The sequence below is a fragment of the Solea senegalensis genome, linkage group LG12 (assembly GCF_019176455.1).
Source record: "Solea senegalensis isolate Sse05_10M linkage group LG12, IFAPA_SoseM_1, whole genome shotgun sequence".
NCBI lineage: Eukaryota > Metazoa > Chordata > Actinopteri > Pleuronectiformes > Soleidae > Solea > Solea senegalensis.
In genome coordinates this window covers 6,912,564-6,925,708 of record NC_058032.1, presented here as the reverse complement: position 1 = coordinate 6,925,708, position 13,145 = coordinate 6,912,564, and the positions used below count along the sequence as shown (strand labels likewise).

At 39.3% G+C, this 13,145-nt stretch overlaps 2 protein-coding genes across 7 annotated transcripts; one reads left to right on the top strand and one right to left on the bottom strand.

Annotated features, from left to right (window-relative positions):
• Nucleotides 1-736: 736 nt before the first annotated feature.
• zgc:162144 (RD3 domain-containing protein) lies at nt 737-3,419 on the top strand. Its single transcript, XM_044040621.1, has 3 exons — nt 737-1,074; nt 1,700-2,007; nt 2,466-3,419. The coding sequence occupies exons 1-3, from the start codon at nt 1,069-1,071 to the stop codon at nt 2,836-2,838; spliced, it is 687 nt and encodes a 228-aa protein (XP_043896556.1). The 5' UTR covers nt 737-1,068; the 3' UTR covers nt 2,839-3,419.
• Nucleotides 3,420-3,541: 122 nt separating this feature from the next.
• On the bottom strand, nt 3,542-10,217 carry stx5a (syntaxin 5A). Of its 6 annotated transcripts, none has more exons than XM_044040616.1 (12): nt 10,008-10,217; nt 9,371-9,602; nt 8,100-8,173; nt 7,830-7,885; nt 7,606-7,676; nt 7,374-7,490; nt 7,023-7,079; nt 6,844-6,925; nt 5,851-5,937; nt 5,591-5,694; nt 5,369-5,490; nt 3,542-5,039 (listed from the first exon to the last, which is right to left on the bottom strand). In XM_044040616.1, exons 2-12 carry the CDS (start codon nt 9,431-9,433, stop codon nt 4,880-4,882), a joined length of 993 nt encoding a protein of 330 aa, XP_043896551.1. In that variant the 5' UTR covers nt 9,434-9,602; nt 10,008-10,217; the 3' UTR covers nt 3,542-4,879. The 6 variants fall into 6 exon arrangements, with proteins under 6 accessions (XP_043896551.1, XP_043896550.1, XP_043896552.1 ...); XM_044040615.1 differs by having other exon boundaries at nt 9,371-9,576; XM_044040617.1 differs by having other exon boundaries at nt 9,371-9,509.
• Between the last annotated feature and the right edge of the window lie 2,928 nt (nt 10,218-13,145).

Genomic DNA, 13,145 nt, shown 5'->3' with positions numbered 1-13,145 from the left:
TATATATGAAGAAAAGAGGATTTAATGTATATAATGTAGAACATTTGGTATCAAAACTGCACCAAAATGACAACAAAAGAATAGGCTTTCACATAAAAACAACTCTGTGAGGAAACTTTGGAACATGTGACCTTATAGTCAATTTCTCACTGTGAAAGCACATTGAATCACTCTTCCCTGGTTACAGTACAGCAGGAACAGCACCCACTGTAGGCAACTATAATTAGATTATAACAGGCATTTTCCAGGTAGGCTCTGGATTTGAATGTAATCTGGGATTTGGCGGCTGAGTGCTGAGTGGTGCAGAAACCCAGGAATTAGCCTACAATTACTTTACATACAACACCATATGCATACATATACTATACTATATGCTGGTGAGACGATCTGCCAACACCTTTTGCGGTTTGTAGTGAGACAAAATGGTGGTCATTATCCAAGTTTATTGTAATGCTTGACCACAGCATTTTCAGAGTCTTAGGAATTATTGTCTATGAATAATTTTTCAGGCTTTCACTTCATTATTTCCACAGACCAGACGGGGTGTGACGGCAGTAGCCAAGCTGTCAGAGACCAGAGTATGCTGGTTAAAATTTAATGAAGGCCCACTTAAATCTCTGTCTGTGTGGTTTGAGGAAGTACCTTTCCCCAGCCTGCTTCAGTGTATGAGCTGAAACAGGAGAATAGCTTACTTGGCTATATGTGCAATTATGTAACCAACCCCACATGAATTTGGTCAGTCACACACACACAAGCACACATACTCCTGTCCCTGCTCCTGCCACGAGATAAGCTCATCTTGTCTTTATTAATACAGGATTACATATTCTCAAATGGACACACACACATGCACACTTCACACGCTCCTCACTAAAGTATGCACACTGACTGCCAAGGACCGTTAAAGGTAGCACGGCAGTCGGGTATCTGCGTACCACTGGTTGGAGTTTCATCCTTTGCTCATCCATGGAGACCTGATGTCCATTTTGCTGCTAACAGTGACTTTACCAGGCAAAAGGTGGATTACTGTCAGACACAAACACGCCACAGGTTTGTCGATACACTTTCATGAAGGTAAGGCAACAGTCATACAAGATAAGACTTTGTACCTTTTTCACTACATATTTTGTAGGATCCAGTATTGTGTTCATTTCATTTTAGATTTTGTTTAATTGATTAATGCAGGATTATATGTTACAGTGTAACATATTAACAGTTAAAGGAGTCAACTGACTGCCTTAAGCAGCTGCATTTAAAGGGAAAGAAATGTGGTATTTAGTTATTTAGATAAAGGGCACCGGGGTTAAGTTATCACGCATTCATGGCTCGAAACGCGTGTGTTACAAGCTGTGCTAGGTTAGGTGTGAAAAGGTTTTTATGACCGTTATGTCACTGTTATAAAACTAAAAAATGTCAAATGAATATTTTCATGTATTGCATGGAAATATTTGGATGGAAATGTGCTTTGGCAAGTGGAACTAAAGGTGCAAAGCCTTTACAAGACTTGGTAACTGAGGAATAGAAAGAAATTTGCATTCAAAATGTACAAGTCTCTTCTATAGACTAACTGATAGGGGGATTCAGCTGTTTATCTGCAAAATGAGTTTCATGAACATTATGAATTTGATCTTATAGTCAAGTAAGTATGAGCCAGTTATGAAGGATACTGCACTCCACTAATCCTGTCCTTCTTTCACAGATGTTTCCTTGGTCTGCCGTTTTCTCTCTCGAGCCCAAAGTCCCTGGCCATCGCACTGCTGAGGAGTTGGTAACAAACACTCTGATGTTGGAGCTGGGAGCCATGGTGAAGCGCACTGAACGCATCCGTTTGGAGAGGATGACAGAGGGCAGGCGTCGCCGACGCAGCTCCACCTCCACACCTGACTACAGCTGGCTGGCGACCACCCCGACCCCACACCCCTACGAGCTGACACCCGGCGACCTGCTGGAGCTGCAGGACCTCTGTACTAAGATCCCTCCTGCACAATGTGGTCCTGTGATCGTCAGGTGAGGAAGACGGCAAGAAAGACAAGGAGAAGGAGACATACTGTATAGAGAAAGAGAGGAGGGGACATATTATATTTTAGGTATAAAGTAGAACAGCTTTCAGTGAAATTCAGAAAGTATGAGCCAGTGTGAAGAGCAGATGAAAAAAAAACATAAAATGATTCAAATAACTGAAAGATAGAGAACCACCATGTTAAAATCTAAAAAACACAGGAGTTAAATAGAACATGTTATTCAAGTAAAACATAACATTATTGAGAAAAAGAAAGACCTGCTTTACTCAAAAATCTCTAAAGATACTTTCCAAAAAAAACACAGTAACATCCATTAAAAGATTTACAAACATGTTAAGCCAACTAAAGAAAACATAATCTGTACTTGCATTCTGAGGCCTTGTAAAACCAAAACCTGTCTGTCTGTACCTTTCTTCCGACCTTGTTACCGTCTTGTTTCTGCAGGTTCAGGAGGCTGGTGTCACAGATGGAGCCCGAGGTTCATGAGGTCGCCAGGCTGTTTCGCTCAGTACTGTGCGACTGTGTGGATGAGATAAACGCAAACAATTACGTTGAGATACAGGACACTGAGTTTGAGAAGCGGCAGCGCAGCATGAGTCTCTCTTTTGTTACTTTCCGCACCAAGTTTCGCACGGGGTACTTCTTCAAGGGCAGCGGCATGAGAGGCTCCAGAGGGAATCTGCAGCAGCAGGTGGACTGGTCTGACGAGGAAGAGGATGGAGAAGGAGAAGAGGAGGCAATCAAGGCCAGGGCAAAGAAAGGAAGGAGCAGGAGCATGCCAAACATTTCCCCACTGGAGCAAAATCCCCATGGGTGAAAAGGAAAGAGATATAATCTTGAAGGGATAGTGGCGGAGCTGTACCTATAAAGATTATTTTCAAGAGAGAGGCAGAATAGATTTTAAAATCATTCACAAGTTTCTCTTTCCTATAATTTCACCTCTATTAAATGTCCACTCACAGACGGGGTTTAAAAGACTGTATCTAGCTGATAAACTTAAGTAAAATCCAGAGGCATTACTGAACTGGTTTTAAAATTTCTGTGTTGTGAAGTGTTACATGTTGTTTTTTATTCTCAGCATTTAGCCATGCTAGATTGTTTACAAAGTTATTTTATAAGTAAAATTTTACAGTATCTCCAAAACCAATATTATGAAATTATACATATCTCATGAACTGCTCCTTTAAAAACCACACGTGGGGAAAGTTCAACACACACACATCTTTCAGCAGCCATTTTAGACCTCTCAGGGAGTCCATTAATAAGCAGGTCAAGTGGAGAATAATAACAATCATCTGTAATCCTACAGTTTGTGGTTGGTGTATGTGATATAAAAATACATTTGGAATTGAACATGTCTGCTTCACTATAGTGTGATTAAAAAAACTTTTTCACAAATACGTCTGTGTTCTCATTTTAATATAGGTACAGTCGAGAAACGCAACACTAAACGCGATTTGTCATTTTGGTCCCGAAGCACATGTTAAATTTTATTAAAGAAAAAAAAAAAGAAAAGAAAATGTATGCATCATTTTCTATTTATTGTAGTTGAGCGGGAAAAATAGTTATGCATAAATCTGTCTGGTGCCTGTAACGTGACAAATGAACATGATGAAAAATAAATATTACATGTCTATCGTGTTCATGTGTTCATGGCATATAAACTGTTGCCCTGTTCACTGCCTCGGTCACAGCATGGCTTATCATATCACTGCCGACTAATCCTATTATCTCAATATCCAAGCCATAAATGCCAGCACCTCATTATTTAATTCATACACACGTTCTTATCGATACATCATTAACAATATTTGCACTTTTTACACGTAGGTCAAGGCATTTGGCTAAAAATAAACAAGGGCAAAGTTGGGAGAATGTTTTCTTTTTTCTTAAAAAGTAGTGGTAAATTAAATAACATTAGACAAAGAAGCCAAGCAACTACTTTACAGTGATATCCAACCAGACACTTCCAGGGAATCTGGCTGAATGAGTCACTTCAATAGGCCTTCAAACCCAGAGTAACCCCTTCATAAGTACTAGATACTGGTCTGCAGCACTTGCACAACCTGCCTCATGGCCAACGGCCATAGTTAAAAAGCTGTTTCTTTACATAAGTTATTAACTTCGTACAGCCCATTCCTGAAATTTACTTGAAAAATTTCTCGTTCTTTATTTGCCTTCCCATGTCTTTGGAAGACAAAAAGCCAAACCACAAAGAATGTCTTCGTATTATGTCACAGTTAAACAAGCGTACTCATTTGGCAAACAGGCTTTGAAAGAAAAATATACTGATAAAAAAGAAATTGTCACATCATAACTGAATGGTGTTACGTGAAGAATTATTGGAGTTATTCTCCTGAATAAAAAGCAGGTAAACTAAAAAAGCAAAATGATCTGATGATGAACTGCAGCTCTGTTTGGCTTTGAAATAACAACAATGCTAAAAATGTGGCAAAGGGGGTGAACAAGAAAAAAAAACCTCAATTAAAAAGACAGTTTGCAGAATCAAACCATTAAATTATAGCCATTTTGATTAAATGTTTATAAGAAGTTGGTCAATAAAGAGCAGTTTTCTGCAATCTCTATATAAAGTGGGATTTTAGTTTTTTCTTTAATTAGGACAAAGTTCAACACCACCTCTCTTCACAGATTCATCTAAGAAAGACTGAGAGTTTGTGGCTTGGTAAAAACCAAACAATTCTGTTTTAAACTGTGAGTTCCTCCAGCCTCCATCAAACCGTCCTTTTGCTAAAGAAGCCCGTCCTTCAAATATGACACCTGGACGTGTCGTCTCAGTCCAGTTTTAACGTTCATATCCCCTCATGCGATGTGTCTTCCTTGAACCGCTCCTCCTTATGTTAGGCAAAGAAGACGACAAAGATGATGAAGAACACGATGAGGACGAGAAAGATCTTGATCATCAGCCAGCGGTTGGAGGAGACTGACTGAAAGTACTTGAGGATTTCTGAGTGAGCGGCCTCCACGTTCAGCTGAGTGTCCTCCACATTTGCATCGATCCTGTAAGAGATACACAACAATAATCAGTGACACTGCAGTTTCACAAATACAAATGATTTCCTTTTAAATCTGACATGGATTAATTAAAATTATGTCATAATTAGATTAAAGATGAATATAAAATGTATTAATTATTATTCATTTATAAAGCAAATTGTAAAATAAGAGATGCTTAATATTTGAAGAGCAACAGTGAAGAAATCTTTGCTTTGAATATATTTTGATTACTATGTATGTAGTTTTGCCAATATGTCCCATGTAGCTGCACCGTTTCCCTATTTTTTCTGAAAATCCTGTGTACCCATCTCCTCTGTCTTTTTCCTTCTCACCTCTGGATCGTCTCCTCTTGCTCTTTAACCATGTGAGCCAGCTGCTGGAATATAGAGCTCAGCTCCACGATGGTGCTTTCAATGTTCTGCACGGTGTCTGCACGGCTCTGGATGTACGAGTCCTGTTATGACACAGTCAGTGGGATTTCAAAGAGGGGGAAACATCAGTGCAAATAAACACAGCTTTTAAATTTCATGTTAACGTCGAAGAATTAAGGTTACCTGCTCATCAATAAGTTGCAGTTGCAAGGGATTGGTCTGAGAGTCCATATCGATGGCCACATCCCCCAGACTCCGCGACTCATCCTGCATCAGGACTGAGCTCTCTGAAGGGAGACAACAAGCAAAACAAAAGACAAAAAAACATTTTCAACACCATCAGATGTAAAGGCTTAACAGTAGAGGCGAAAGCAGTGAGAACAGCGGGCACATACAGAAGCTAGTTAAAACCGCTGGAGGAGTCAAACATTCCAGGGAAATACCTTTTAAATTTGAGGTTGTATAGCCCTGGTAGTCATTGCGCGGCTCACGAGCTGCATGCGGCTCCTGGGCCCCTTTTTTGCGGCTCCCTAAAATATTTTTTAATTTTTGCATTATAGAGACCAAATACAGTAATAATCATTCACAAGGACTTCGAGCAGCTCCCTACAACAGCTGTTCTGAGAAGTACACTGGCTATCAAAGTTCCTGGTTAACCTGTGTCACATTTGGAATATATTTCAAGCAGTGTGCCGATTGTAGATATCCTCAAATGATAAAATATATGATTTTTATCTCAAATATTTTTATAATATTTCAATTCAAGTACATTTTAAGTATATTAATCATACTGGGTCAACACAATAGTCTGTCTGGACACAATAGCATTAATTATCAATACAATCAAGCTAATCCATCGTGTGTCATTTTCAAGGTATTTAAAATTAACACTTTGCTTGAAATTTTGCCAAATATACTGACATACAAAAGGCTGCTCAGGAACATTTTACTGCCAGTGTAAATGCCTGCATAGTGAAGCTGCCTGTGTTCATTCCAGGGTCTCCATCAAGTAGCATGTTTAGCCATTTGTTTGAGTAGGAGCCAGATATGTTAAAATTTGCCTCAAGGCTAAATAAAGGTGTGTTCACGCAATATACTTTTTAAAACTGCAAGCAAGGTTCCATGTGTCAGATGACTGATTAGGAGCAGGTCATATTTAACTTGTCCCACATTTCAGATAACATCACTGTTCTGATCCAAGACCGATTCTGACCGGTATGTCAAACATAGAGAAACATTGAGAAATTGTTATTTGCACAAAATGTGTCTAAGGCTAAAAAAAACCAACAACCTCAAAAGTCAGTATAGAGTGAACACTCCTTTAAGTAGCTGCAACAGCATGCATTGTTTACCTCTTATGCCATTACTTGAATGTTTAAAAAAGGAATCATTTGTAAGCAACTATATGCACGAAGCCATGGTGTGGACAGACTTACTGAAATTGTTGGTCATCAGAGGAGAAGACGAGACAGGGGGCTGGGAGAACTGCTCTCTCCTGCTGCGCTGCTGTTTCAGGTTCTGCAGGAAAACAGAGAGATGAAAGTAAGATAAAAAATAAAATAAATGAGAGGAAAACCATTTCTCATTCAAGACATTCATTTGTTTCTCATCTCACCTCCGTTCTGACTTCTAGAACTGATTTGAAGTCATTGGACATTGAAGCAAGTTTGGACTGTGGACAACAACAACAACAAAAAAAAACATTAGTTAAAAGGTAAACAATGTTTACACAGGATTTCTCGAAACATTTGTAAAGGCTGTTACAATACAAACCTTTACCATTCATGTTCTTGTATGTGAACAATAGCACAATGTGATTATAGTTTTAAAATTTGGCACATGAAAAATATTTATTATAAAATGGAATGTCATCCTAAAATCTTAGTTCTCCATCCTATTTTTTCATGTCCAAAACAATGGCCATGTAATATACATTTATGTTAAATTAGCACATCAATGAATATACCTGTAATGACACCACTATAGTGGTAGAGTGGGTTTGGATATGTCTGCTGCCTGGAGTTCCACGGGACCTCACCAAGTCCTGCAGTTGTGCTATCTGTTTGTTTAAACTGTTGATGTCCTAAAAATATCAATGCAAAATTAATAACAGGATCATAGATAACTGCTTTATTCACAAGTACTATATAGTATGTTTGCAAAACCACATTTCGTGGGATATAAACCATTCAACTCACTTGTTTTATAATGTACGTTAGCTCCTCAATCTCCACTGCCTTGTCATCAAATAGAGATTTTCTCTTTGCCACTAAAGCATCAAAATAAAATAGAAAAGCTTTTATTGTACTATTGTGCTACACCTCAAAATCAAATACAACATGAAAAATGTGTGCATTGGATGATATCTTGAACAAGCCTATGATTTTAATTGATGCTAAAACAAAATTAATGTGTAACTTACAAATAGTAAGCTTTTCCAGTTTGGCAAATGTATTGGTCAAGTCTTTTCCGATTCTCCTGCAAGGGAATAAACAAAAAATAAATACAATTTTATTCTAACCAAAAGTTAAATTAGATTACATCAACTTTATCAGTATCTCCCTGCTAACAAGCTTTAAGAAAAGCTATAAGCTAGACAGTCTGTGATGAATCCCTCCCCTAAAATTATACGTGCCGGTAAATATTGATGAGCTTTCAAAACATGCGAGTAAACAGACAGTGAAGAACTTACTTAGCCATAAGTGTGAAGTCACTGCGCTGTCTAAGAGCGCTGTGAGCTGGTTTACTGGGCTGCAATCCATTCTGCTAGGGGAAGTGAAAAGGTATGTTATACAAAACACACATACAAAAATGAAGACACTGGTAAGCAACCATGAAAATAATAATAAAAATTAAATGATTCCTTCAGTGATCCGGTAGCGCCTCCTTGTGGAGAACAACCGTTGGCCAATTTATTGACATACTATACACTGACGTGCCTCTTTTTACCATTTTATTGAGAATAATAATCCTCTATTGTTGCCAGGGTAGACATAAAGTAAAACAGGCATGTCAACTCACACAGGTTAAGAAGCACCACTTTGTACTTAGTTTGTCAAAAAAGGAAAAGAAATGCAGAGAGGAGTAGGCAAAGGATTGATGATCAGGTATTGACTTTTAAAGGCTTTGAATTCAGATCCCCATGAACAGTTATAATTATTATTACTGTACAACAAGGAAACAGACACAAGTCCTGAGTCGAACAAAAACCTTTCTAGATCTCTCTAGATGTTTTATTCTTGATGGAACATCTCCTTGGAAGTCTTGCCTCTAAACAATAAATAAACATATTAAATAAATTAAGGATGTGTGATTTTCTGCTGTTGTTTTTTTGGAATTTGGATTAAACTGCATCAATACAGTTTTGTTTCGTTTGTAAAGGTTTCTGAATGGGCTGGGAGCCACAGTGGTGCATAAAGGGGAAGATCTGAGATATGTTTGACAGTGGGATCCTACTGATGCACTGAAACAGAGCAGAGACAACAGGAGTTGTGGTTCTCACAGCTGCTTCTGTGTGCCTCCTCATTCATGAATACAAAACAACACTTGCTATAAGTATGCACTTTTGAAGGTACCCATTATTTCAGTTGACACAGTAGTCTGTTATTTAGACTTCCTAAAGCCACTGGATAAAGTCAATTCCACTTGAATCGTTTTGACCTGACATATTGACTAAAATATTAAATGAAGAGTTACAGCAATGACTATCGTTTAAAAGGCACCCAGGGCTCTCACATGGAGACGTATAAAATCCCACACGTGTTTCCATGTAAAATAATTGTGTGTCCCAAAGCAGCACTAACCATTATTATAATAATTTAGAAACATTAGCAAGTGATGATAACGAAGGAATCAGAACCAAAAGCAAAAGTAACCAAATCAACGCAACAATTAATAGAAATGTCTTATCTAGCGTTAAGTGACCTCTTTATTGTTGTTGTTGTTGTCATGTCGTTAACATACCTGTCTGCCCTGAAGAGATTTACAGGCCGACTGGAACTCGAGGGTCCGGTCACGGCACGTCATCCTGCCGCTGGAAGATGGGTCGCTCGCCCACTGTCACTGCAGAAAACCACCGGGGAGTATCGGGCCCTCCTCCGCTCTGTGGTATGGATGAATAATAAAGAGTTCCCGCTGTGTCGACGAACTCACATTCAGGGTGAAGTATCCTTCATGGACACAGGTACACACATGTCTGAAAATTCACCAATTAAAACAACATTTTGTATGCTTTAACTACACAAGTCTCCGGCACCGTTAGCTCACACTTGGTTAAGCGACAGACGGCTAACAAGCGCCACAACTCGTGGTGACAAAAACTCCACAGGTGAGCCAAGCTTAAAATACACATTATTATGTCACAAAGGTAATCCGAAGTGAGGAACAGCTTTGTATATGTGGAGGCCGCCCATCTCGACACAGCTGATCGCGGCCTCACCGGCTAACCACAGGCTAACCACCGGCTAACGTTAGCTGCAAAGATGCTAACCAATGTTTTCGACGCGGTATAACATTCTCCATTACCTTAAATATATACCAAAACGACATGCTAAATTTCACCTAATTAAAAAAACACAAAAATAGATCCGACGGAGCTTACTTGAGTTTCTATTAGACCATATTTCCCGAGCTCCCGATGTTTGAGTCGAAAACTAATGAGCGCAGGAGTTAAAGTTCCGATCCGGGTCATTTCCGGCATTGACGTCACTGCCACGTCTCCTTATTTTCTTCTTCTGTGACGTTTTACTGTAGTTGGGAATGTATTATGTTTACTGCCCGCCTTTAGAGTTACTCAATCACCCGAACATGTGTTCGTCATTCACCTGTGTATTGTGACGCGTCAAAAAGGACGTTTGGAAAATCGGTGGCCGTGCACAACGCACCGTGGTGGAATATGTCTGCAACTGCCACACGCCGCCACCAGGGGTCCTCCCGTGTACTGTTCTTTCTTACTGCAGTTTTCATCTAATACAGTTTAGTATTACAGTAACATGTTAGAGTGTCACTGTACTTTGCAAACATTTCGGGAGAAGTGAATTTAAGATTAAGTACGAATTAGTGTAAAAAATGTATCCTCTGGTAGTTCTCAATTTAAACAATTCAAAGATAATTTACTTAAGTACAAATAAAAGTACTGTCACCGATGCTTTCTCACTCAGGGACCTTAATTAGCACCTGTCCTCATCATTTACCTGTCCTCATCATCATTAACTTGTCCTCATCATCATTCACCTGTCACATTATTATTTTAATTCAGACCAACATTTTTTCTTCAGTAATTTAAATGTAGTACAGTACTAAAAAAATATACTTAAGTAAAAATAAAATTACAAAATTCTGAAGTACACAAAACACCTGTAAATGTAATTTATTACTTTCCACCACTGATTATATGCTTGCTAAAGCACCATGTCATCATTAAAAGTAAGAATCATGCTAGTTTCAAGCAAAACAACATGTGCCATTGATGGTGTTGTGTCAGCTCAGGTGGAGCAGAGAGAGAGGATGTGATTGGCTGCTGCCTCAGGGAGTCGACCTGCAGGTACAGTATGATATGGGAACTGAGATAACATCCAACAGGCTCTCTGATCTCCTTGCTTGTCTACTGGTACCTGCATCCTCCAGCTGACAGGACCAAGCATGTCAGACCACAAATATGCCCTCATCTATTTACCCACTAGACCCCCAACCACAAAACCTCTAGCCTTCCTACACCTCCCCCATGGCCTGCACCACTTACATGCCACCTCACCTTTATATACCACCACTAATCCCTCAAAAACACTCCTCTTCGTGCTTTTCAAGCATTATTTGATGTTTCGATGTGATGAACAAAAATGAGCCACATCTTGACTAAGGAGACTGGTTTCTTATTCAAAATCTTCTTCTGCACATGCCATTAAGTTGCTGGACTATATTAATTATAGTATATTTTATAGCCATATATGCTAGCAGCAGGCTCTTGCACTATGCAAACATGGACAAAATAACAATAAAACACAAAAAATGTACAGATATCAATAGTTAATAGAGGGTTTATGGAGTTTCCTGTCATGTATTGTCTGTGACTTTAGTGTAGAATAGTTTTTTACTTTCTAAGGTATGAATATATACATTTAATTAATAAACAATGGACAGTTTTAATTCAAATAGGAGAAATGAAAGGCCTGACACACTGTTTCACATTAAATTCTCATGATGTCCTTCAGTAGACAGAGACAGACGAGGCCTGTGGATCCACGTTTCTGTTGGAGATAACGCTGTTTGTTTGTACTGTAAAATAAAATGAAAAAAGGTCCTCTGTCCTCTGTGTTCACAAGAGACATCCAAAAACACTAACTTTTCCCTCTCCTTTCTCTCTCTCGCTCTCTCTCCCACTCACACACAGTTACACACACACACGCTTTACAACGGTGATACCATCTAACAACACACACACTCTCAGGCCAGATAGCGTGCAGTACCTGCTTCAACACAGCTGCTGCTACAAAAGCAGGGGAGGAAACGGCTGGAGTCATTAGAAAAACACGACAACGAACGCAGGGAAAGCAAGGTGGAAAAATACAGATACATGTGTAAAGACTGAGCAAAAGAGAGAGAGAGGTGAGAGATGGATGGAGGCAAGCAAAGAGAGAGGTGCACAAGCTGACAGTCGAATAATATACACAGGTAGAGAAGAAGTGAAATGAACAGAAAGGACACATTTGTTCTGAAATGTAGATTTTGGAATACATGTATCTTTTCTGTAACATGATGCATAAGTCGCTCTGTCCTTTTCTCCCTCACTCTCTCTCACCATCTAACTCTGTCTCCCTAATCTTGCAGCTATATTTAGTACTGGCACAATGCCCCTCCAGACAGACTGGTTTGCAGAAGCATTAGCTCCTCTCCTCTCCTCTCCTCTCCTCTCCTCTCCTCTCCTCTCCTCTGACCAGGATGGACAGGATTAGAAATGATCATATTCGAGGTACAGGTCAGGTTGAACGGTTTGCAAATAAAAGTAAGGTTGAGATGATTCGGTCACATCCAGAGGAGAAACAGCGATAATTTTGGAGCTGCCGGGCAGGAGGTAAAAAGGAAGACCACAGGGAAGGATCATGGATGTTGTAAAGGAGGACATGAGGACAGCTGGTGTAACAGAAGAGGACACAAGGGAGAGGACAAGATGGAGGCAGCTGATCCGCTGTGGCGACCCCTACAGGAAGAGGCGGAAAGAAGAAGATGTTAAAATAAAAGCAATGCCAACAATGCTTTCTGTCATCACTGATAATAAAAATAATGGACACAATTTTTTAACCAGTGCGCTGTGACAGATCAGCTACTAACACTATCGCCCAACCTTTACTCAACACTTACACTTATAATACTCTTCTTATTATTATTAGTGTGGCATGTATTGTGGGTACATTTTCCCAGCATGCTTTGCATGATGCTGCAGTTTAGTGTTGTTTCTCCTTTAATCGTGAAATTATAATGTAATATAAGGGATTATGATAATATCTCATATATCGCATGCAAAAGCATTTTAGCTGAGTCATGTTTGGGCTGTTTGTTTCTTCCTTTTGGGAGAACAGCATTTATTCAACACAGTTGGAGAATTATGTCTTTGAAATGACTCAGCACAAATGTGTTGTTAACAGCTTTATAGTTCATAAATGGTCTGCCATTATCAGTGGATACTCGAGTTTGTGATATCGGTATCGGACACAAAAAAGTGGTATCGTCCCATCCCTAGTAA

Coding starts and splice junctions, on each gene's coding strand:
- stx5a (XM_044040616.1), bottom strand. CDS start 9,433: ATGACGTGCCGTGACCGGACCCTCGAGTTCCAGTCGGCCTGTAAATCT. Junction 7,491..7,605: donor TAACGTACATTATAAAACAA/GTGAGTTGAATG, acceptor TGATATTTTTAG/GACATCAACAGTTTAAACAA. Junction 5,491..5,590: donor TGCAACTTATTGATGAGCAG/GTAACCTTAATT, acceptor GTGTCATAACAG/GACTCGTACATCCAGAGCCG.
- zgc:162144 (XM_044040621.1), top strand. Junction 2,008..2,465: donor TGTGGTCCTGTGATCGTCAG/GTGAGGAAGACG, acceptor TTGTTTCTGCAG/GTTCAGGAGGCTGGTGTCAC.